At 43.7% G+C, this 22,591-nt stretch overlaps 3 protein-coding genes across 4 annotated transcripts; all 3 read right to left on the reverse strand.

Annotated features, from left to right (window-relative positions):
- Positions 1-125: 125 nt before the first annotated feature.
- On the reverse strand, positions 126-8,396 carry nocta (nocturnin a). Of its 2 annotated transcripts, none has more exons than XM_072663468.1 (3): positions 8,031-8,396; positions 3,630-3,890; positions 126-1,907 (listed from the first exon to the last, which is right to left on the reverse strand). In XM_072663468.1, the coding sequence occupies exons 1-3, from the start codon at positions 8,245-8,247 to the stop codon at positions 1,057-1,059; spliced, it is 1,329 nt and encodes a 442-aa protein (XP_072519569.1). In that variant the 5' UTR covers positions 8,248-8,396; the 3' UTR covers positions 126-1,056. The 2 variants fall into 2 exon arrangements, with proteins under 2 accessions (XP_072519569.1, XP_072519570.1); XM_072663469.1 differs by lacking the exon at positions 8,031-8,396 and adding an exon at positions 5,410-5,633.
- Positions 8,397-11,193: 2,797 nt separating this feature from the next.
- Positions 11,194-13,730, reverse strand: c1qtnf2 (C1q and TNF related 2). Its single transcript, XM_072663547.1, is given in 4 exon segments — positions 11,194-11,971; positions 13,130-13,392; positions 13,632-13,670; positions 13,672-13,730. Coding segments are annotated over 4 exon segments (993 nt in total). The 5' UTR covers positions 13,722-13,730; the 3' UTR covers positions 11,194-11,330.
- Positions 13,731-14,716: 986 nt separating this feature from the next.
- Positions 14,717-22,591, reverse strand: slu7 (SLU7 homolog, splicing factor). Its single transcript, XM_072663221.1, has 15 exons — positions 22,478-22,591; positions 21,738-21,931; positions 21,310-21,463; positions 21,131-21,211; positions 20,163-20,327; positions 19,389-19,457; positions 19,165-19,296; positions 18,385-18,482; positions 18,119-18,186; positions 17,226-17,365; positions 16,946-17,107; positions 16,092-16,196; positions 15,895-15,966; positions 15,293-15,403; positions 14,717-15,203 (listed from the first exon to the last, which is right to left on the reverse strand). Exons 2-15 carry the CDS (start codon positions 21,890-21,892, stop codon positions 15,024-15,026), a joined length of 1,692 nt encoding a protein of 563 aa, XP_072519322.1. The 5' UTR covers positions 21,893-21,931; positions 22,478-22,591; the 3' UTR covers positions 14,717-15,023.

Genomic DNA, 22,591 nt, shown 5'->3' on the forward strand with positions numbered 1-22,591 from the left:
ATCAAATAAAATAAAATCATGTTTAAATAAAAAAAATTAAATAAAATAGTGTTTAAAAAATAAAATAATGTTTTTAGAAAATAAAATGATGTTTACATAAAATTAAAATTTAAAATAAAATCGTGTTTAAAAAAATAAAATGTTTTTAGAAAATAAAATGATGTTTAAATAAAATAAAATGTTTAAATATAAAAGTTTTAATCAAATAAAATAAAATCATGTTTAAATAAAATAAAAAATAAAAAAATAATAATTTTAAAACAGCCACTTCTGAAGCGTGTTTCCTGTGTCTATATTTTGTAGACCATATTGTGTTTTGTAGGGAAAACAATATATACTATTTTTTTTTTTTACACAAAGTCAATTTAGATTTCTGCATAATTCAATCACTGAATGGTTTGGAGTGAAATGGTGATCTGATTGTGGTGGTGATCTGAACCATAAGAACCAGGGGTCACCATGACACCACCGGCCATCCTTGTTTAAGGCCAAGATCTTCTTCGGTTTAAAACTATGGAGGGAACCTCTTTAGGTGCTTTAAGGAACCTTCTAAACCGTTTATTTCTATGAGGTAAACTCAGGAAGTTCCTCATAGTCGGATCTGAATACAGTAGCCGAAAGATCCTGTAGGAACCTTAATTCTAAAAGGTTCTTTGAGGATCTAGATTTCATACTGAGAATCCAAAGAAACGTCTCGCAGGTACTGAGGAATATTTGAGCTTTTGGAGGAGGGGCTGGAGGTTCTTCAAGGAACCTTTACCTGTATAACCGTACCTCAGTGTCTCAGGTATCTCAGGTAAACTGTTTTGTCAATATTTCTGGTACCCAATGTTTTGTTATCAACTCTAAAACGACCCATTTCACACCAAACCAGTCTGAATGACCTTCAATACACAATAACCTAATTATGAAATTTAAAAAAATGGGGGGAACTCTCCTAATAAGATATTACCTTAAATAAAACGAATCCAGCTCGAATTGGGCTTCACACACACACACTGGGAATGTCCTGAGCTGCTCTGTAACCCCATGAGAGGGAGCTGCACTGATTCACAGTTACATGAGCCGATGAGGCTCCTGGATGAAGCTGAGGTCGCAGACCAGCGAGAGGTGGTCGGAGGGGTAGTGGTACGAAGGCAGGCGGTCAGGGCCGATCTGCTCTTCGCTGGGCATGCTCAGTACGCCGTCTACACTGAACCCCCCACGTGAATACCAGATGTAGTCGAGCGTGGCGCGGCTCTCTCCGCTCGGTCGAATCTTCCAGCTGGTGTAGGCCGGCTCCGTGCTGCCATCGGCGCTCAGCCTCCGGTAGGCACTGTCCAGCCCGAGCGGAGAGGCCAGGAAGCGGCGGTACACCTCCTCGCCTGGCTCTGCATTAAAGTCCCCGCAGACCACCATCGGGACGCCCTCCGGCTGCTCCCCCTGCTGGCTGCTGATGGCCTTCAGCTGCTGCAGGAGATGCGAGCCCTGGGCGCTGCGGAAGGCCTCCCAGCCGCTCCTCGCCTTCAGGTGGGTCACGGCCACGCAGAACGTCCGGCCTGTGATCCGGTCCAGCAGGGTGGCCACGATGGCCACCTGGTTGGTCTTGAGCATCATGGCCGACAGACGCAGGTGGTTGGTGCAGAGCAGCTGGAAGCGCTGGCGGTTGAAGAACAGGGCGCAGCCGTCCGGCCCGTTGTTGTCGCGCACGTCCAGGCAGGGGGAGCAGGGCTTGGGGCAGAAGCTGCTCTGGTAGCCCAGACGGGACAGCACGGGCTGGAAGGTGTCGTAATAGTGGTCCACCTCCTGAAGGCACAGGATTTCCGGCCTGTAGGTCAGGATCTCCTCTAGGATTAGGTACTTCCTCTCAGCCCAGTTTAACGCATCCATTGGACAGCGCACAAAACCGTCCTTCCCCTCCCCGAGAGCTGCAGGAAAACACCAGGGAACACAGCTATGAAGCAGAGAGCCGAAGACACAGCTACGTTTTTTTTTTTACATTTTTTTAATTTTTTTTATTATTATATTACATTTAAATAAAATGCAGGAAAGTTTTGAATTAAAAAAAAACATTTGTTTTGTTTTCTAGTGAAATTCATTGTTGGGAAAGACTGCACTATTAACCCCTCCAAGGCTTATCATACACTATGGTGCATTACTCAGTAACTACAGGGACTTCTGGTGGGGCTCCCTGTTCTCTGGTAATAGAAGTTTGTCATATCACTTTTGGCCCAACGTCAGACCAAAGATGGACAAATGTGTTATAATGTGTTATGATGACAATTTGGGGTGAGCTGGGCAATATAATGACAATTTACCATTATTGTTCCATGAGTAGTTTCTAAGCATATCAGGAATATCAGGACTTAAAGGACATGGATCACCTGCACATTTTATTGTGCAAAAAGAGCATAATTAGTGTGCTGCACCACAAGCTCTTAAATTGGATGTAGTGCAGCAGATTTTGTTTTGATTAAGAGTTTCTGACATAAAATAAAGATTTTAATAAAATCTGCCACTTTTTCATAATCTTTTGGCCTGTTGGCTATTTTTGCTACATTTCTTATTTTTACTTATTTTTACTTAACTTATTTTTAACTTTTAACTTAAAAAAAACAACTAATCTGTTCTGAAAAGAATATTTGAGAAGTTTTGGGTCATAAGAACATGGTTTTGAACTTCTCAGAGCTTAAGATTCTTTTTGTAAGGTTTTGTGACTCTGGACTGGATGTTATGACAGTGATTCCTGCTCCTGTAAAGCCCTGCACTGCCCCTTGTTCCTCTGCTCTAATTATAACCTTAGAAAGGTCTTGTGAAGTATCTGATGAGTTGCAGCTCAAGTTCCTTGGGAAATGGAAGGGGAAAACACTAGTGTGTTGCTCAGGGGAGCGCCAGAAATAAGACTGGAAACACTGATCGATTACAATCTAACTGACTGGCCTATAAACAGCTCACAGAGTTTCAGTCTATGTTGGAATCACAGGCACTATAAAGTTCAGGCTGCTCATGTTCGGACCAGGCGGCTTCTGCTTGTGGCAGGAAGCCAGCCACCCCCCCCCTGATGAGGAATGAGCGATGACATAGTTAAAAGGCAGGTGATGGGGTGGTGGAGGGTGGCGAAGGTAGAGATAATATTTACAGGATGTTAGATTGGGAGGAGGGGCTTCAGGCACTAAAAAGCTAATCTTTTAATAGTAGTCAATAGAGAAGGTACAGATGAGGTTTCCTTCTGCTCAGCAGCACCACATTGTGTTGCGCAACCACTTGACCACTCCTCCCTGCGTTACCCATTTCTATTTAGTGTAAATTTAGTGTATGTATTGCTATTTATATGTTTTTTTATTTTTAATTATATCCATTTTCTCCCCAATTTGGACCCGTACATATCCCCCCTCGTATGCAATACCCCCATCACCAGTGAGGGTGGACCAACACCAACACACTCCCCACATATAAACCTACAATGTACACTCCATGAGCCTATTTCTATATACAGGGCATACAGTAGGCTTCAAGGCACAGTACTAAAAACAGCCTGTTTTATCATAGGAGCGGCGATAGCTTGGTGTCGTTGTGTCAAAATGAAATGATCTAGCCACTGAAGTTAATATAAGGAGTTGTGAAATATGAACCCTGTTGTGATCTGGTACCTTGGGCTAGAATATTCCACTGCATGACGCGGATCTGCGGGTTGTGTGGGGTGCTGGCTCTGGTTCGAACGAAGTCCCTGTGTGGCCGCGGCGGTCGGTTCCTCAGGACCTCCTCACACTCACGCAGGAGCGCCTCAGGGTCAGCCTGCTCAAACTCGCACTCTTCAGGGTCCACATGCGTGTGTGGCAGCGGGGCGCTGCTCAGAGACTGAGCCAGGGTGCTGAAGAGCCGGCTACTGCTGCTACTGCCCATCGGACACACTGCAAAAACACACACACACACACACACATAAATATACAATGCTTAATACACACAAATAAATAACCCTAAATAACCTTGATTTCAGAAGAAAAGTAAAAATAAATGAGGAGGCGTCCCAATACTTTTGTCCACACAGTGCACACTATCTGATGTAATACTGAAATTAAACACAATGCAAACCCAACACCCGAATAATCCGTCAGTCAGATGTTATTTGTGTCTGAATGAGAAACACTCAGTAATCCTTACCCTGCACCTCCATATTTCCCAGCAAGCTTCTCCAACAGACCCTCTACAGATATGCACCCGAGTGTGTCTGAGCGAGCGAGTGTGTAAGACAGACAGACACAGAGAGAGAGAGAGACAGAGAGGTGTCTCAGGGATGACCTCACGGCTCTGTCTGGGTCCGTCAGTCTGAGAAGGAGGAGGATTAACCTGATATGAATCACTGGCGTACGTGAGGATGACATTATGTGGTGCTTCCTCCTATGTGACCTTTAATGACCTCTGGATCACAGACATGTGACCCCAAAGCCCCAGAAACTATGAATGGCCTTAAATGATGTTTAAAAAGCATTGACATGTGAAACCTCACAGCTGTCAGTGATCCTTTAACCCTTTAAAACATGAACCATCAAATTGCTGCAAAATGTTTATTCTTTAAAGCTGGAGTGTTTATTTGACCATCAGACCAATCATTTAAAACAAGACTTTTATTTTGTATCATATTTGATACATCAATATTTTATTGCTCACTGCAGTTTTTTTTACATAAACAGAACACAAAATTGTTTAACCCTTTAAACGGAGTCTCTGCTTTTATATATAAAAATTATAATATATAATATAATATACATCTCATTCTTATATATATATATTTTTTTTTTTCAAGAATGAGAATGGATCTTTAAGTATGAAGTTATGAGAAAAGCATTTTTAAGAAATTTTAAGAATTTCTTTCTTATGACAATTTTGAGTATTCAGCCCCATTTCCTACCTATCTTATGATCCTTCATAAGATTTTTCTTAGGAAAGATACCAAACACGTTCAAACTGTTCCTTTAAAAGCGATGGACGTCCCATCCAAACCTTTAGTGAATAGTGTGGAGGCCCCAGCGAATATGCAGCCTTCTGCAACAGCAGCGCTCTAATAGTCAGTGTTGAACAACAATTAACAATCAGTGTATGTCATAAATTAACCATCAACAATGCCATCAAATCAGCTGTTCTCACTGATCCTCTGATTAGTACCGGATCAATATGGTAGCAAATCATTTCGGAAAGAGCTTCAGAGCTTCTGGCGCCGTGTTCAATCCAGCCACAGATATTGTGGTTATTCAATAACTAGAACCTGAACTGGTTTCCAGTCCATTTCACAGTGTTTACAGTTCACATGGACTGGGCTAATCTGGCCACGTCTGCCTTAAAGAACCACCTCAGCGTTTTGACTGCCTGAGATGACCATTGCACCTTACTGCTCTTTCCCCCACTGTCCCTCGCTCTGCTCTGTCACAGTACCTCTCTGTATGTCCTCCTCCTCGCAGCTGAGAAATGGACAGATAAAAAAAAAAATAAAACAACAGCAGCCACGTCTCTCTGACTCGGTCCAGTCGCTCTTCACTGTCCAGTCAATGGGTCCATTCGGGTCCAGTTGGAGCCCCAGTGGACAGAGATGGAGAGAGCGATCGCCGCCCGTCCGCCCACCCACTGAGCAACCATTCAGCCCCACTCTGAACGTGTGCGAAGCTTCCGGCGTGTGCGGATGCGATAGCTTGTGTGTGTGTGTGTGTGTGTGTGTGTGTGTGAGTGGCGAGTGGCGAGTGTGTGTGTGTGTGTTCCTGCACAGAGGGTTCGTGAATAGACCACTGTGTCTGAGCTTCCATGGTCATCCACTGTGGACAATGGTTCGCTTTGAAAATCACGAGAGGGACAAAATGTACGAATATGTACACTCACACTCACACACACACACACACTCACTCACACATACACACATACTGGTGAAGAGAACTGTCCAGTTCATCCTAATTGAATGCATGAGGAGGAAAGTGTGGCTCACTGGTCTGGAATGTAATTCAATAAGAGCATCGTTTACTTATTTTTGAGCTGAAAAAGCAGATTAACTGCTGCACACTGACGGAAAAGCACAGTACACTAAATAAAGACTAATAAAAAATATAATACCATTTGTTAATTTCTACATAATTAACTGGATAAGATGTAAACTGGGCCTTTAAAGTGGGGTTTGGTGTGAAATGGCTCATTCTGAAGTCAGAATTGTTCACAGTGGTGGTGAAGAGCTGTCCAAGGTAGATCTTGAGAAGATCTCCAACCAGTTAATCACATATAAATATGTATAATATCTAATTAACATATGTTTATTACAATTAATAACAATATTACACTGAAATTCAATGGGAACCAATGTCAGTAATACCTAATTACCACAAATTGACACACTAACTCAGATAAGCTTACATAAGCTTACCCTCAGACCGCCATCAAACTGCATTCTATGGAAACGTACAGAGTCAGAATTGTTGACAGTGGCGGTGAATGGAACGGTTTTACATGAAATGTTTATGAATGCGCTGCCTGAACGTCTTGGGAACGTCTGCAACCAATTTATTTCAATTTTATATTAATCCTATCTTATAGGAAACTCCCTTATTTCACAGGTGTGAATACTTGGGGTACCTTTTCACATTATTATCAATTATAAAACTGTAATAAACTGGTTGCAAACATCCAATTAACATCAGTTAAATGTTTATTACACTTTCCAACAAATTCACAATGAAATCTAATAGAAGACTACCTTCTGAACTGTATGCAAGCCAAACCCCAGAGCCATAAATAGGCAAATTACCACAAACCTAAACACTAACATACATAATCGTACCCTTAGACCACTATCACTAGGAATTCAGTCCAGCCCTGGCCATGGACCAAGTGCACCGAGGTCCAGTCCAAGCCCTGGAACACCTAAACCAGGGTTCAAATCACTGAGCTGCTATTGGGCAACCACATACACCAGCACTCACTCCGGCCTCATATGAGCGGCCTCATATTTCAGCTGGGTGAAGGGTCGCACACTGGAGGGGGCAGCTGAGGCATGTGTTGGACATCCATACTGACCTTTGGGTCTTGGAGACATAGTTCAGTGCTGTGCTGTAACTAGTTATCAGATTACTTGGCAGTGAAGGACACAGAAGAGGACATGGGACACTGACTAATATGAACATGGGATAGATGAAGTAAGATGTAAGAGGTTTAAAATGATAATAAATCAAATTATTTTCATTTAACTTGAGATTTGAGTTAGTTTCCATGGGTTTCACTGCATAACTGACTCGTTTATTGTGAAAATGGAAGGAAAAATGTTAAAATCTCAGTAAATGTGTGACTGAGTCCTCACACGTGCACTGTCACGACAGCCAGCTGTGGACTGCAAGGCCGGTCGTGGACGCGCACGCTCGACTCGGAACGCGCACGCAGATGACGCGCACGGTCGACTCGGGACGCGCACGCAATTTCTCTTAAGTTAAACTTAAGTTAAAGAGTCAGTTTATAATTTATAAACACGCCAATATAATAAACTACATATATTTTTTACAAATCGTATCAAAATATTAAGCAACGGTGACAAAAATGAGAGCAACACCCTCCAAAAACAAACGGTGAGTTCACCGTCTCATAGCAACACCGCACCACTGCGTCAACAGGTCCGCGGTGTCACTGCGCTTGAGAAAGTAGTCCCTACAACGCAACGTCAACAGCACGAATGATAACATTATCGCTTAGTATAATATATTAAACATCAACAAGACGTTGTTAACATATCATTACGTTACTAATGAACGTTAGAATATGTATCAGCTTCGTGTTATGTGAGCTTCTTGCACGAACTTCCCGTTCCACCTTAAATAGTGCCGCGGCTAACGCGTGCTGGCGCCCGGCGCATGAATACAAGGCAGGAGATTTAAGGTGGAACTGACTAGCTATATAAAATCGAGCCTAGTCATTTATGGCTGAATCATCCATCATAACAGGGAGCTGTGAGTGACTCATACGCGGACAGTTATCTAATAGCTAGCTAGAACCCAGTTATCTAGCTAGAACCCAGTTACTCGACCTACCTGGAACTCCGTTATGTAAGGCGGAGCGGGGAGCGCTCTCTCTCGGTTTGGGCTGGACGGTCAGGGAGGGTCCAGAACCGGAGTGACAGCGCTGTGAAGCCGGGGAGGCCGTCGTCTTCAGCTGCCCGGGGGTTTTCGGATGCGTTCCCAGCGATGACATACAAAACACGGCCAGGTCCCGCTGGAGCAGCGGGCAACACCGCCGTACCGGATACATATGGGTCCAGGACAGATAGCCAGCTATCTTTAGACGCGTGTGGTTCAGCCCACAATAACGCCCCTCTAATATTATGAAATTATCCTTTAAATCCGCGGTCAGAGCTAAAGCTAACTAAGTTTCAGAATATCCGTCTCCTTGCCGGCAAGTGTTTCATCATATCTCAAAGGAACATACCATTCTGGGAAGGGTACAATGGGTGGATTTTAAACCCCAGGAAAAAAACAAATATCGATTCTTCTGCATTTATACTCCCGTAGTTTAATTACAATATCCTAAATGTGTTTATATCCACCAATTATAAAATGATTATGTCAGACTACCGCGAAATGTGCTCTGTGTGCACCGCGGCCCCCCCTACGCGCCGGAGGAATGGTTCAGGCCGACTGTAAGGAGACACCGCGTGCTCTCCGCCTGAAGGGTTGAGCGAGGTCCTCCTGGCTAATTTGCATAGCACGACGTCCTGGACCAATCAGAAGCGATTGCGCGTTGTAGCGTTTAAAAAAAACGTCTTCGTCATCAGTGACGCACCGACAAAGTCACGCAATATGTTCCAACAAACACATTGAAGATGAAAGGCTAAAGGTCACCGTTAGATGACTTAATAAGTATGTTTTCATAGTAGTTTATTGATGAGTGTATTTAGTTGTATTATTATTATTATTATTATTATTATTATATCTATTATTACTATTATTATTATTATTATTATTATTACTATTACTATTACTATTACTATTATTATTATTATTATTATTATTATTATTACTATTATTATTACTATTATTATTACTATTATTACTATTATTACTATTATTATTATTATTACTATTATTATTATTATTATTATTACTATTATTATTATTACTATTATTATTATTACTATTATTATTATTATTATTATTATTACTATTATTATTATTATTATTACTATTATTATTATTATTATTACTATTATTATTATTATTATTGCTATTATTACTACTATTATTATTATTATTATTATGATTATTATTATTATCTGTTTGTCTGTCTGTGCTGGACACTCCTTCCAATGAATGCTGATGGTGATGATGGTGCTCCATCCAATACCTTTGGGTTGAGCTGGGATGAAGAGGGGTCGTGCTCATCATCCAACATCCTGACCTCACTAACAGTCTGGTCACTGAAGGCAATCAAATCCTCACAGCAACTGCTTCAATAATATGACAGTCTGGAGCAGACAAACATGAACCTACAGGCACATATAAAGCTGTGGAGCAGTGGAACGGTGTTCTCTGGAACGATGCCATCCTATACTTTTGGGATAAGGTGGTAATCATCCAATATCCCAACTCTAGTAGAAAGCCGCCTTCTCTGGACAGTAAAAGCGGGATAACCTATTTTGAATAATCTTGATTTCAGAAGAAACAGTGAATGATCAGGTGTCCAAATACTTTTGGCCATGTAGTCTATCTAGCTGTCTAGCTATGGTATGAAAACAGGCAAGTATCCTTAAATAAAACCAGTCAGTAAATTTAGCTGATATATGGAAAAAAAAACAAAAAAAACACCAGCATTGATCTGTGGAGCAAGTGGAGCTGTGTTCTCTGGAGCTCCATCATCCAAAACCTGACCCCACTGATGCTCTTACGACACTGAATGCAATCAAATCATAATAATAATCACAGCAAAGTTACAGTATGCTCCAAAAGCATTGGTGGCTCAGCAGTTAGAGCACTGAGCTCGATATGTGAGACTGCTACTTCAACAGTAGGGGGCCAACTTGCTGTAAAAATACCCTTGGTTTCAAAAGTGGTCAAACTTGTGTAAATGATATATATATATAGTGTATATTACAGAATACGAGCCTACAGTGAGATATACCGAGACACAGATACCGATTTGGCTGATTAGGTCAAGCTGAGTGGCCGGGATCTCCTGGGTCAGCTGAGGTTATCACCGCCTTTGTTGATAAACAGCTTTTCCATAAACGGCGCACCAGTCAACATTACAGTGGAGCTGCTGTGTTATTCAGAAAGCCTGGCATCAGCTGACAGTCCAGTTAGCTAACTTCATGGTTATGTAAGCGGACAGTTCAGGCAGTTGTTTCTTAGTTAAAACACCTGCAGCCAAAACATCCTGCATTCTCAGAGGTCAGCGTTTCTTGTTTGAAGTAGACTCACATGTGTGTGTGTGTGTGTGTGTGTGTGTGTTGGCTGTAGGCACATGATGTTATGACGGTCTGTATGTATGCGAGCATGTTAACTCAGGCTGAAGCTGGACTGCCTGTGTTGAAACTGTGTTGATGTTCAGGTTATTCATTGACACATTGAATTTCAGGAGTCCGAACATGAAACAGGCCTTCAGGCCTCGTTTGTATTCGGTTCCAAATCTGATTCACAGTGTTTTTGGTCATTCAGGGCTTTGTGGTTCTTGCTGCCATTGGTGCATGTTCGCATATTTCATCTTAAATATGGAGACATGCATTTCTGAATGAATCTACACGATGTCCAAATGTTTGTGGACACCCCTGCTAATGAATGCATTCAGCTACTTTAAGTTGCACCTGTTGCTGACAGTGCACCCATACACACACAGCGCGTCTAGTCCCTCTAGAGAAGTATTAGCAATAGAATAGGACTCTCCGGAGCAGATCAACATGATCCTATTGGCACCATTCTGCCTAATAATGCCAGCCGTGGGCTTATAGAGGGGTATAACGCCCCCTAGCATTGAGCTGTGGAGAGGTGGAGCTGTGTTCTCTGCAATGGTGGATGGTGGAGCTCCATAAAATCCTTTTGGGGTGAGTTGGGGATAATGAGGTGGGGTGGTGATCAACATCACCAACATCCTGACCTCACTAATGCTTTTGTCACTGCACACAATCAAATCCTTACAGCAATGCTGCTCCAAAATCTAGTAGAAAGCCTTCTTCTCTGGACAGTAGAGACAGTCACTCCAACATAAGCAGGAGAACGTATTTAATAGCTTTGGTTTTAGAAAGAATAAACAACGAAAGAATAGGTGTCCCAATACTTTTGTCCATACATTGGATGCTGTAATGTGGAGTGACTTTGTAGCTACTGGGGGGGGGGGCTTCATCAGGAGGATCCAGGACTAGCAGTGGTGATCGCCACCTGAGTCGGAGTGACCTGTTCAGCATAGATGAGAAATCCTGTGAACAGACTGTCAGTCCAGAACGGGTCAAAGAACAGCCCATTCTGCTCAGAGTAGAAGATCTGAAGCCAGACCTGGTCTCCTTTCTGCAGCCGGAGCACGGTCGAGCCAGACGCCACGTCATGGTTCCCTGTGTTGGCATCAAAAGTCTTGATCTTGTACTGCCCGTTCTGTACGAGCCCGATCGCCAGATGTTTGTTAGCCAGTGTGATGTCATAGGTGAAGAAGTACACGCCCGGGACGCTGCAGGTGAACTTGCCACTGCTACTGTTGTAATGACCGCCCTCGTTCATCAGGATGCGGTCAAACCGGATGGGCATGCGCTCCTTGGGATAGCTCTTGGTGATTGCTACCGAGAAGGCCGACCGGGCCTGCGTTCCACAATCGCAGCCACCAGGGGTGCCGCCCTCGCCCATGTCTCCATTTTCCCCCTTAAGACCCCTCTTCCCGGGTGCACCGGCTGAACCTCGTACCCCCTTCAGACCTCTCGGCCCTGCCCTGCCCACGACTCCTTGGCGGCCTTTCAGACCAGGTTTTCCAGGATTGCCCTGTCGACCCTGTTCCCCTGCAATTAAAAATATGCAGATCAGCCATAATATTAAAACCACTAATCTAATCTACAGTGGCTACACCTGTGAAGGGGTGGATCTATTAGGCAGCGAGTGAACAGTCAGTCCTTGAAGGTGATGAAGGTGTTGGAAGCAGGAAAAGTGGACAAGCGTAAGAATCTGAGCCACTTTGACAAGAACCAAACTGTGATGTTCTAGACGACTGGGTCAGAACATCTCCAAAACATCTGGCAGGTCTTGTGGGATTTTTCAGGCATGCAGTGGTCAGTACCTACCAAAATTGGTCCAAGAAAGGAACCACCTGTGAGCTGTCGATAGGATGGCCTTGGAGGCTCCACCTTACAACTTACAGGACTTAAAGGATCTACTGCTGACGCCTTCAGAGGTCTTGTGGAGTCCATGCCTCAATGGGTCAGAGCTGTTGTGGCAGCGGCAATGGGGACCAAGTCAGAGCCCCCTACACTTCCTGTAGTGTACTGCAGTCTGTCGGAATAACTGTAAACACCATATAAACATCGAATCTCTGCTCACTGTCAGCATCATCAACTGGCTGGGTATTTCTCAATGTACCATTCTAATACGTCGAATTTTCATTGCTGACACAGATGTGCAAATGCACAAACATACAGCTTGTCTGTCATATCCTGACCTCACTAACTCTCTTGTTGTTGAATGCAATCCAATGCTGAAGCAGTGCTCCTCCAAAATCTAGCAGAAAGCCGCCTTCTTCTCTGGACAGTAGAGACAGTTACTCCAACAAAAGCAGGATCAGCAGAAGAAACAATGAATGAACAGGTGTCCCAATACTTTTGCCCACAAAGTGTGCGTTCTACAAGGTGCTACGGCAAATGAGACCTTGAGACTATTACTACAGCACATTCCATAAAAGCAAACACTGCTAATCTACAACAATCAAGAGTATTTTGACCATATCTACCTTCTACTGGTCAGAGATTACCAAACAGATCAATTTTGATTTGTTGTAGTTGGTACGATAAGCCTGATCTTTGAAACGAGCGGCACAGGATGGCCAACGACTCCCATTTGACATTTGCAAATGATTTAAGAACATCTGCTAATCATTAAATAAGCAAAATGTGCCTAAACCACTAGATCAGCATAATAAACACCACCACCAACAGACCACCGGTCACCTCTCTCTCCTTTCAGCCCCCTGTCGCCATCCTTGCCATCTTGACCGTCGCTGCCAGGCAGGCCCATCCGCCCATTGCTTCCGCTGGGCCCAGGAGGCCCAGGACTGCCTGGAGGACCCTGAGGCCCTGGGAGACTGCAAACCAGCTGGGATGAATGGATGGTGAAGTTGTGTCCCTTCTTTACGGCGGAGTTCACAGTCAGCACAGAGGAGAGCGAGAGCAGGCATGTGGCCAGCAATGGCTGATGCATGATGCAGCTGTGACTGAAAAACATCATGTGGGAAAGCTGGTACAGGTTGCATGTGAAGACGAGCACTGTAAAGTCTTAAAGTAAAAAAAAAAACAAATACAGCTGCATTCATTATTCTGGAATTACAGGGCAAAGCTAAACTTAGTAGTTTACATGGTTATGCAACTGGATCATTCACCTACAGCAAATCCAGAGCACACCAAGAAGGTCCGAGACGCAGAGAGACGAACATGCATTCATAAAACAACTCACCGTATTGTCTTGTTTGGGTGTGACAACAGGCCGGGTTCAAAAACTGAAACTAGTCGGTACTGCGTCTCCTGCACACAACAGCAGGCGCATCCACCCTGTTTTCACTCACGCTGCCAGATACTTTCACCATGATGTAACAGGGGAGGGGATTTTTGGAGGGTCTGTGTATATCTGCCTTGCTCAAACATGATCGAGGGCAGCTGGAGAGAATGTAGCAACTCGTAACTTCTAAATGTCCTCAAGCTTAAAATACCTCACATCTATCAGATATTTCAGCTCTGTTCAATATTAAAACACTCATTGCATCAGTGGGTCGACATTTACGGTTTAACCAGTGTCATTAAATGTGAAGTTATTAGCATGTCTGACACCGGCGCTGTCCTGCAGACACCTTGTAGCTCTAGAACAGAGCTTTCTATTAGCTTTCAGTGGAAGTCAAAAAGTGGATGTAAAAAGATCTTATTCCAGGTCATTCTGGAGCATTTCTATTGGTCCGCTCATCATCAAATTCCGAAACAATATAAAAGAACAACTGCCAGATTCAGATTCAGTCAGAAAGAGTGTCTCGGCAGTCTGATGCACTGCCACGATGAGCTGGGGCGACACCACTTTGCCATCAGCCACTGGAGTCAGAGAGAGCACAACTGGCCATGCTCTCTCAGGGTCGGTAGATGGCGCTCTAATAATCTACCCTCATCACACTTAGCACACTTGGCATAGGCGTCTGTTAGCTTATTGACAGTAGGAGGCAATTGAGAAAACTGAGCAATTAAATTATTAGGACACCTTCAGGGGTCTTGTGGAGTCCATGCCTCAATGGGTCAGAGCTGTTGTGGCAGCGGCAATGGGGGACCTATTCAGAGACCCCTATACTTCCTGTAGTGTACTGCAGTCTGTCGGAATAACTGTAAACACCATATAAACATCGAATTAAATAATTAAATAAATAATAAATGGAGATACAAGGTTTTTGCATAACGGCGAAAATACTAATATTAGCATGTCTGAATTGCATTAAAATAAGTCATTCGTGCCAAACCCTAGTTACCGTAATTCTGAAAGAATGATACCCAACAACAAAACTGTAATGTTTGCTTAAAATGTGTGTATTTTCACAAAAAAATGAACAGGGACAGTTAAGCAGTACATCTAGTCATGATGGCACATTCTGAAATGCATGCATTAGCCTATTTACACTTTTTATTAATAAAGATTAATAGAGAAAATAACCAAAAAAAAACTTTTTGAAAACTCAGCAAATTGGAAATTAAGTCCAGTCTTTTACTCTTGCAAGAAATGTCTGGATCAGCTGGATGAAGTTATGTAATTTGGGTCAATAGAGCAAAAAAAACAAACAAAAAAAAAAAGGGTCAGAGTCCAATTGGATCTCCATCACTGGCTGAGGAAGGAGGCCATGGGGTCGTCAGGCCGGCTGCGCTTCATACGGAAGGCCTCCATCTCCTCCTCTGTGGGCTCACGCACCTCCTTCAGGCTGTTGTACGGCCTCTTCCTCTCATCAATCTGCATTATCTCCGCCACGTGCTTCAGCCGCTGGTCCTCCGCAGTCAACGCCTACCATAACAAACACACACGTTTTAGCGTTTAGCACTGATACACAAGACTGGCTTTTACACCTCACTAAAACAAAACACTTAAAGCACCTTTTTCAGCTTGTCCTTCTTCTTAGCCTCATCTTCCTCTTCGCTGCTGTCTGCATCCTTCTTCTTGTGCTTCTTGCTCTTCTTCTTTTCCTTCATCTTCTCCTGATGCAGCTGTGGAGAAACGTCAAAGCATGTAACACAAGGGAAAAACCTTTGTAGTATTTTTTTCTGGAGCATTTCTATTGGTCCTTTCATCATGAAATCTGGACATGGTGTACAGAACAATGGCCAGATTCACCTTTTTGTCAAAAAGTGATCAGAGGTCTAATGCACATCGCTATGGCCCGAGGGTTGGGAGGTCAAATCCCAAGCCATGCTGCTTTGCCATCAGCAGCTGGAGTCTGAGAGAGCATAACTGGCACTCCTAAGCGATGTTGGCTGGCAGAGGTGTCTGTTAGTGTGATGAAGCAGTTTGAAAAGAGGTGGTGGCTGGCTTTACATGTATCGGAGGACATTAGGTGCTTACCCTCCTAGTCTCAGGAGCATTGCTAGTGCTAGGTGTAGCTACAGAACCAAATAAACCAATAAATAAATAAATAAAAATTCATTTTTTTATAATAAAAACCTGAACAAGACCAGAAATTGAGGTGCAAAGAGATTACCTCTAGTAGTGTCTTAGGAGCTTCCTCTTCTGCCTCTTCTATGCCCTCCTCAAACGGCACGCACGTCGAATTCTTAAAAACAAAACAAGAGACTGTTATGGCTTTCTGTCCGCAGTCACTGCTTTGATCCGAGATGAGTCTTCAGTTATATTTGAACAAATTAAACTAAACCAAAAGGTCATAAGGTGCAAACTCACCACTGTTTTCTTGCCAGCCTCTCCGGTGCAGTAACTCAGTTTGACCAGCGAGTGGCAGCATTTGTAACCCCAACTGCCGTCTTTCCAGTAAGAACCCCAGATGGTCTAAGAATGTAGGAAACACCAAAAAACATTCAGAAATTATATTCATTTACATTTACACTCATGCCTTATGTCTTATCTAGAGTGCGACCTTCAGATGTGCTGCAAGTCCACTTGGAAAATATCCCTAGCTAGTGTGAATAGTGATAGTCCAGAGAACTGTACTATATAACTACAGTTCTGCATAAGGCAGGTGGGTCAGCGTGTCCACAACTTAAATCTTACTACTGGATCCTTGAACCTGGCTTATTAAATCGCATCGCAGTATTACCAGTATTAAACCACATTACTGATAACGTACAATATGCTAATTTAGTTACAAAATGATGCTTTTTAAAGCTGTAAAATTGAACATTACAGTGGATGCCTCCCAGATGCATCCCAGCTAGTTCTGAAACACTGTGTAGTAGTGTGTGGTTTGGGACACAGCCCTGCTAAATCACAGCGTCAGACAGATGAAGTTTAAGCATTTATGGGCCGGTCTGCACTACACAACCATCTTGTGACATCACGTCCTGCGTTTGGTTTGTTTGGATGGTTCGTTTAGTGTGTTCATACTCCATACTCTCATTTACCCTTTTTTTTGAGCTATGAGAAGACCTTCGGCAAATATAAAGGGTTTTCCAAGAGGAATAAAATAAATAAATAAATAAATAAAAGAAATAATAAACAACAGTAAACAGTTTCTTGTTTTTTTGTGAGCGTATCAATAACATGAGGGAAAGGATCTACAGTACGCGTCAATCACTCACCATGTGGTTATTAATCAGAACGTCCTCCTCGTATTTAGAGCGGGCCACTGCCTTCTCCTGACCCTTAATGACGGCTCCATGCCGAGAGTACTCCATGTAGTCCTCCGTCTGAGCCAACAGCAACTCCCTCGGAGGAGCGTCCAGGTGCTCCTCACCTCCATACTACAGGCAGAAGTGAGCAGAGCAGAGCAGAGCAGAGCAGAGAGGTCAAACACCATAAACCTGACACCACCACCACCCTTTGTGAGAGATGGAATGCATGGACTGCTCCGGGCTGTACCTTTTCCAGGATGCTCTCTTTCTGTTTCTCCTTGAAGTCTTCCTTCTTGACCTTGAAGGACTGATGCAGCAGCTCCAGTTTGGTGGGATCAGCCTGCAGGTGCACATCCGATCCCCTCTCGTATGCCTCCCATGCAAAAACTGCAGTGGCACACAAAACAAGAGAGAGGACTGAGGAGCTGTGTGTATATATACGGAAGCAAGGCCACAAAGGGGAGACCTTATTGGAAATGGACATAAACAGTCTATTCAGTACTAGTCCAAAGATTGGACACCCCTAATCGAATGCAATCAGCGAATCACTACGCCATTGAGGTCCTCCCACTAAACTAGTCTATGGCTAGCTAATAGTGCTGAGGAAACTGGGCCCAGCCTGGTTTGTAAGCATTCTTGAACCGTGTCCTTATGGAAAAGCCACCAGAATGGTTACCTCTCAGTGCTCAGAACTGTTTGGCCCTAGAGTGGAGATTCTATACTACACTAATGGCACTTTACCAGTGGGCAGCTCAGTATGGTGAGGTATGGGTAGTGCTTTGAAATCCGGAATCCTGGATGGGTACCTGTGCACCTTACCGGGGGACACAGTGAACCTACTGGAAAAGCGGCAGCTGCCTGACTATTGATGACTGTTGAACCAATTAGCTGTTTCATGATCCACCTACATGCTGCAGAGCAGTTTGGTACCCTTTGTACCTCAACAAATCAGGGTGCGTGAGTCGCTTGGCAATGGAAAAGATGCCAAACTGAAGGCATGCTGTAACACACCACACAATGGAAAAGATGCCAATTCTAATATCGGGACAACACTGGGCTGGATTACTTCCAAAGGACTGGCAGAATATGAGTGGAGGTATCCAACAAAGATTACACAGAGAGCAAAGTGGAGCTACTTACGCTGGGTCTGTGCCATGGAGATTGTGTCTCCGGTGTAGCGGGCAAAGTTGTCTCCAGCATAACCCACCCTGCCAAAACCAACAGACTCATGTAAGAATACATCCAGTCATGTGGGAACCTGTACGTGTTTTTCTCGCGGCTCTTTCTTAGCTCGGGAAACATGAAATTAAGAACATCAGCATCCTCTCAAACTTCACTCAAATTTAAAACAGCAATAAATTCATTTATCTAAGGCATTTTATCAGAGAAATCAGAGAGAAACGTACTCTTCTGGAATCTTGCCAGTGTTGGAATATGGGTTATCCCTCATGGCTCGGGTCTTCGGGTCATAGTACGCAGAGTTCGGGTCCAGGTTTCTCAGGTACTGGAAAATAAAGACAGTGTTATATTGGATAGACTGTGCCAAGACGCTCTTTGAAGGCTGTAACTGATGTTAAAATAACAAACATATATTGATGATCTTGATGATCGGGCTAGCTTTAGATAATCTACAGGATTCATAGCTTGAGAAGAGGTGGTGCAGTGCAGCGAGTCTCACTGGATGTGTGGAAAAGAGGTCACAAAGCAGATACAGCTAATTATTGTCTTAATGGAGCGACTGCATTTGGGCCATAGTGTGAAGGAAGCAGCCGAATCTGCAGGTGTAGGGAAGCGTATAGTCATTCGGGTCTACCAGCAGTGGGAGAAATGCCAGCCTACATGAAATTCTCCTCATTCTCAAGCAAAAGTGAGCAAAGGCCTCTTTTGTGTTTCGCTCTGCTGTGTATGTTCATATTATTGAGCTCCCTGCAGAGCGATCTTTCAGAAATTGCACACTGGTGGCCGTTGTCCGTCAGTTCCCAGTTTCAAACTGGGATTTATTACCACCTTGAGAGCAGGAGTGGGCACTGCACTGGATAGCACTAGGTGGTTCAACTCTCAGTGATTATTACTGAGAACAGGAGCAATAATATCATAATAATATCTATAATAAAAGTGGGAGCCAGTGGAAGCCTGACAACAGCAGAAGGTTATGAATTATGATGTACCTTTTACACAACGTTTACCTTAGCAATGTCCTCCCTAATCCTGAGATTCCTGACAGTGATGCGTCTCTTTGAGTCAAAGTTCTGCCCGGGCATGTCGATGTCGTCTGCATATTTGTCCTCATCCTCATCCTCGCTGTTGTGCTCTCTCTCCTGGAGGAAAAGTGGCAAAAGAGCAGCACTCAGCGAACAATCAGCCTGAAATCAAGTGAAGATATCCAGTTTTTATCCTTTTAGCTACTTACCGTTTGGTCCATCAGTTTTCCGGTGGCCAGCTCCTCCTGCAGCTTCTGGGCTTTTAAAGTACGCTTGGCCTGCGAGAAAAAAAAAGAGCAGACATGATGAAAAACACAGTGTCTACTTTCTGGAGTCTATGAAGGTGCTGGTGTATCAAATGTGACGCGTCTCAGCGTTTCGATTAATATCTCTGAGATACTACAGCACAGAAATACGGTTCAGATATTTCCTGACTCTGTAGAGCCCTTCCAATGCCAGAATATATGCGACTCAGATCTGGAGTTACGAAGCTGTGAAAACAAGTCGAGATACTCATCTCCGCCTCTCGCCGTGTTTAACTGGTGGATTTGTGGGTCCTTCCTATGGGTTGGTATGAAACTAACCAATAGACACATGGAAACTCTCTGTCTTCTGCCTCTCTTCTTGCCTTTTATACACCATTTTATTTATATATTGCATTGCTTTTATGAAGCTAAGACTCTGGTAAACCGGTTTCAAGCACCAGAACAATTAGTAAAGGGATGCTTTCACAGGAAATCTGAAACATTTCTAAATCTGAATAAAATTTTTCAGGTTTAGGTCAGAGTATCTCTTCACTCAGTGCTCTAGGATGTGAAGGTCTCGTTACAGAGAGAGCCGAGATCATTCTGAACATGATATAAACCATGTGAGTATTATCTTCTATGCAACAGAAAACTCCATTAGACTCCAGTGGGTTAAAGGAAAGGCCGCCCAGCTGTTCCTTCATTTCGTAAAACCTACACCACAGTAAAAGGACTTGCCAGGTCAACTTTAGAGTACTCCTCCACGATGCGCATATGATCATCAGGGTCATAGCCATTCCAGCGGTCTCTCTTCCCATCATAGTCCAAAGCGAGCTGGATCTGTTGGTGCTCATCCGGAGCGATGCTTGTTCCTGAGAACTTGGCCCCAACCTTTCTGGGTCGCTGTGGAAGAAGAAGAGGGGAGCAGGATTGATAAAACAGAAGCTTTCATTGTCCGATACGCCTAAAACCTTTGCCAAGATCTGGACGAACGGATATCAACCCTCATATGTCACTAAGCATCGGAATCTAGTCCTCTGTCTTTTAAGCAGTACTGTGTGAGAATCGGTATTTCTTGCTCCTGGGCTCCCTCTACAGTCGAGAAGTGTCATTTGTATTTTAAGCTACCGTTCAAAGACATGCTGTACACATGCATTTCTGGACAAGCTGAGAGATACAGGACCGTCTGAAAGAGTTACATAGTGAGCCCAGAGTGGCAAAGATAGAGGCGCTATTCTCCTTTTTACAGTGAGAGGAGCATCACAATGATTTTGAAGGTTGCCTAGTGGTTGAATAAGGAACTGCAGCTTCCTGTGACAGAGGGTAATTTTGCAGCAACTTGCAACATATGATCTGAGCAGTCAAGCAATATATTTGTGTTAAAAACTGACAGATACACAGCCGATCTCGCTCACGTTTATTACCAATTTATATATATAATGTGTTCAAACTAGCTTATTATTGAATTAAAAATGAGCTCATTATGCAGCTTAGTTTCCATCTATGTATTAAAAGAACTGAAGTCAGATTTTTTTAATGATACTGGCCCTTTAAGGCCGTTACCTACAGCATCATTCAACCAACTTCTCAAAATAATAACAAATACACATACATATATACACATATATATACACACACACACACATACATACATTATATATATATATATGTTTTTTTTAAGATTGGGAAGTTAAAGATTCCTTCACCTCCAGGCAGTCCTTTTTCTTATGTGTCAAGGCTCCACAATTCTCACATGCTCCTTTTCTGTACTTTGTACTGAGAGATTTCTACAGAAAAAGGAGGCAAAAAAAGATCAGCATTCGCTCCCAGCTCCAGATTTCATAACAGAGTGAGAAACACAAGCTCAATAATAAAATCTCTTTACATCCTGCACTCCTCTCTTATACCAATCCCCGATGGCCGAGAACTGCTCCTGCTTCTCCTCCTGAGGCCTCTGGTGCTTGAGGGTGGGTCTCTTGGAGGGGTCAATGTACCATGGAACGGAGGCGATATACTGGGGAATGTGAGGGTTGATGTCCCTAAAAACAAGATGAAACAGAGCTGTTCACGTATCCTTTACGACAACTGCGCACCAGAAACAGTCCGTCGGTCTGACAGATCACATGCAGAGGTCGTATGCGAGGTGCACACTGGCTGGATCGCCACTACTCCAGCATTACAGAGGGATGAGGTCAAGCCTAATGAAGCCACTGAGGTCATGGTGTGTGTGTGTGTGTGTGTGTGTGTGTGTGTGTGTGTGTGGCTGGCGCCCCTTTGTGCGGTGCATCTATACAGCCCTGCTCATCTACTCACTTTCCTTCTTCGTCCACCTCTGCAGGAGCATTGCCCAGTTTTCGCTGCTCCTCCAGCTCCTTCTTCTTCCTCCAGTCCTCTCTGGTCATTTTCTTGGGCTCATCCAGGTCCACTATCCCCTCCTGACCCAACGGCTTCTCGTCTTCTTGCGGCATTGCTGTTTTCAGGACACAGGGGTCTCCCTAGAGAAGAGACTTCACGGAAACAGACACTCATACATATTATGTACACTTACAGCTGAATATTACAATGCTGCTGATTAATAAAAATAATAATCTACTAATAAAAATGTAAATTATTACAATACATCTGGGGCCTCTGTTGTAGAGAATGGAGGACATGTAAAGGTCTCCTCACAGCCACAGTATTCTGTATTTTTAAGCTATGAAGCTCAATGGTGCTGCTCTCCAGTCCAGCCCAGTCCAGTCCAGTCCACCTTAAATACGGAGGCCGCTTCACTCAGAGGCCTGCAGGCGCCAGCAGCTGCCCCGCCGCCCCGCCGCACTCTTTAAGGTGGACCGGACGAATTCGTGTAAGAGGCTTATTCTGCTAAATCCACGAATTGCAGAACCGACCCAGACCCCACAGTTAGACCCGCGGACAGCTAAACCCCCTTTAATGAGAAGAGTTTATAATAATAAGCGCTGTTGACCCGATCAGAAACGACACCCAGACCAATAAACCCCGAGCTGAAAGAATAACGAGCAAACTCTGAAGATGAGAGCACGTCCTCAGCTTACCTGATAACTCAGCGATCGACCAAAAGGACAATAAACACAAAAGTAATCCACGAATCCAGCGAATATCCAGCTACTTGTTTACCAGCCGCACTTCCGTCCAACCCCAGCACACGT

Source organism: Salminus brasiliensis, chromosome 19, assembly GCF_030463535.1.
Source record: "Salminus brasiliensis chromosome 19, fSalBra1.hap2, whole genome shotgun sequence".
Classification (NCBI taxonomy): domain Eukaryota; kingdom Metazoa; phylum Chordata; class Actinopteri; order Characiformes; family Bryconidae; genus Salminus; species Salminus brasiliensis.

Bases quoted from the DNA above. Each gene is read 5' to 3' on its own strand.
- slu7 (XM_072663221.1), bottom strand. From the start codon at position 21,892: ATGCCGCAAGAAGACGAGAAGCCGTTGGGTCAGGAGGGGATAGTGGAC. The intron at 19,458-20,162 runs GCAAGTCCTTTT...TTTTTCTCGCAG, and splicing joins AGTACTCTAAAGTTGACCTG to GCCAAGCGTACTTTAAAAGC. The intron at 16,197-16,945 runs GTGAGTGATTGA...CTACATTCTTAG, and splicing joins TTCTGATTAATAACCACATG to ACCATCTGGGGTTCTTACTG.
- nocta (XM_072663468.1), bottom strand. From the start codon at position 8,247: ATGTATCCGGTACGGCGGTGTTGCCCGCTGCTCCAGCGGGACCTGGCC. The intron at 3,891-8,030 runs GTAGGTCGAGTA...GTGTTTTTGCAG, and splicing joins CTTACATAACGGAGTTCCAG to TGTGTCCGATGGGCAGTAGC. The intron at 1,908-3,629 runs GTACCAGATCAC...GTTTTCCTGCAG, and splicing joins GTGGAATATTCTAGCCCAAG to CTCTCGGGGAGGGGAAGGAC.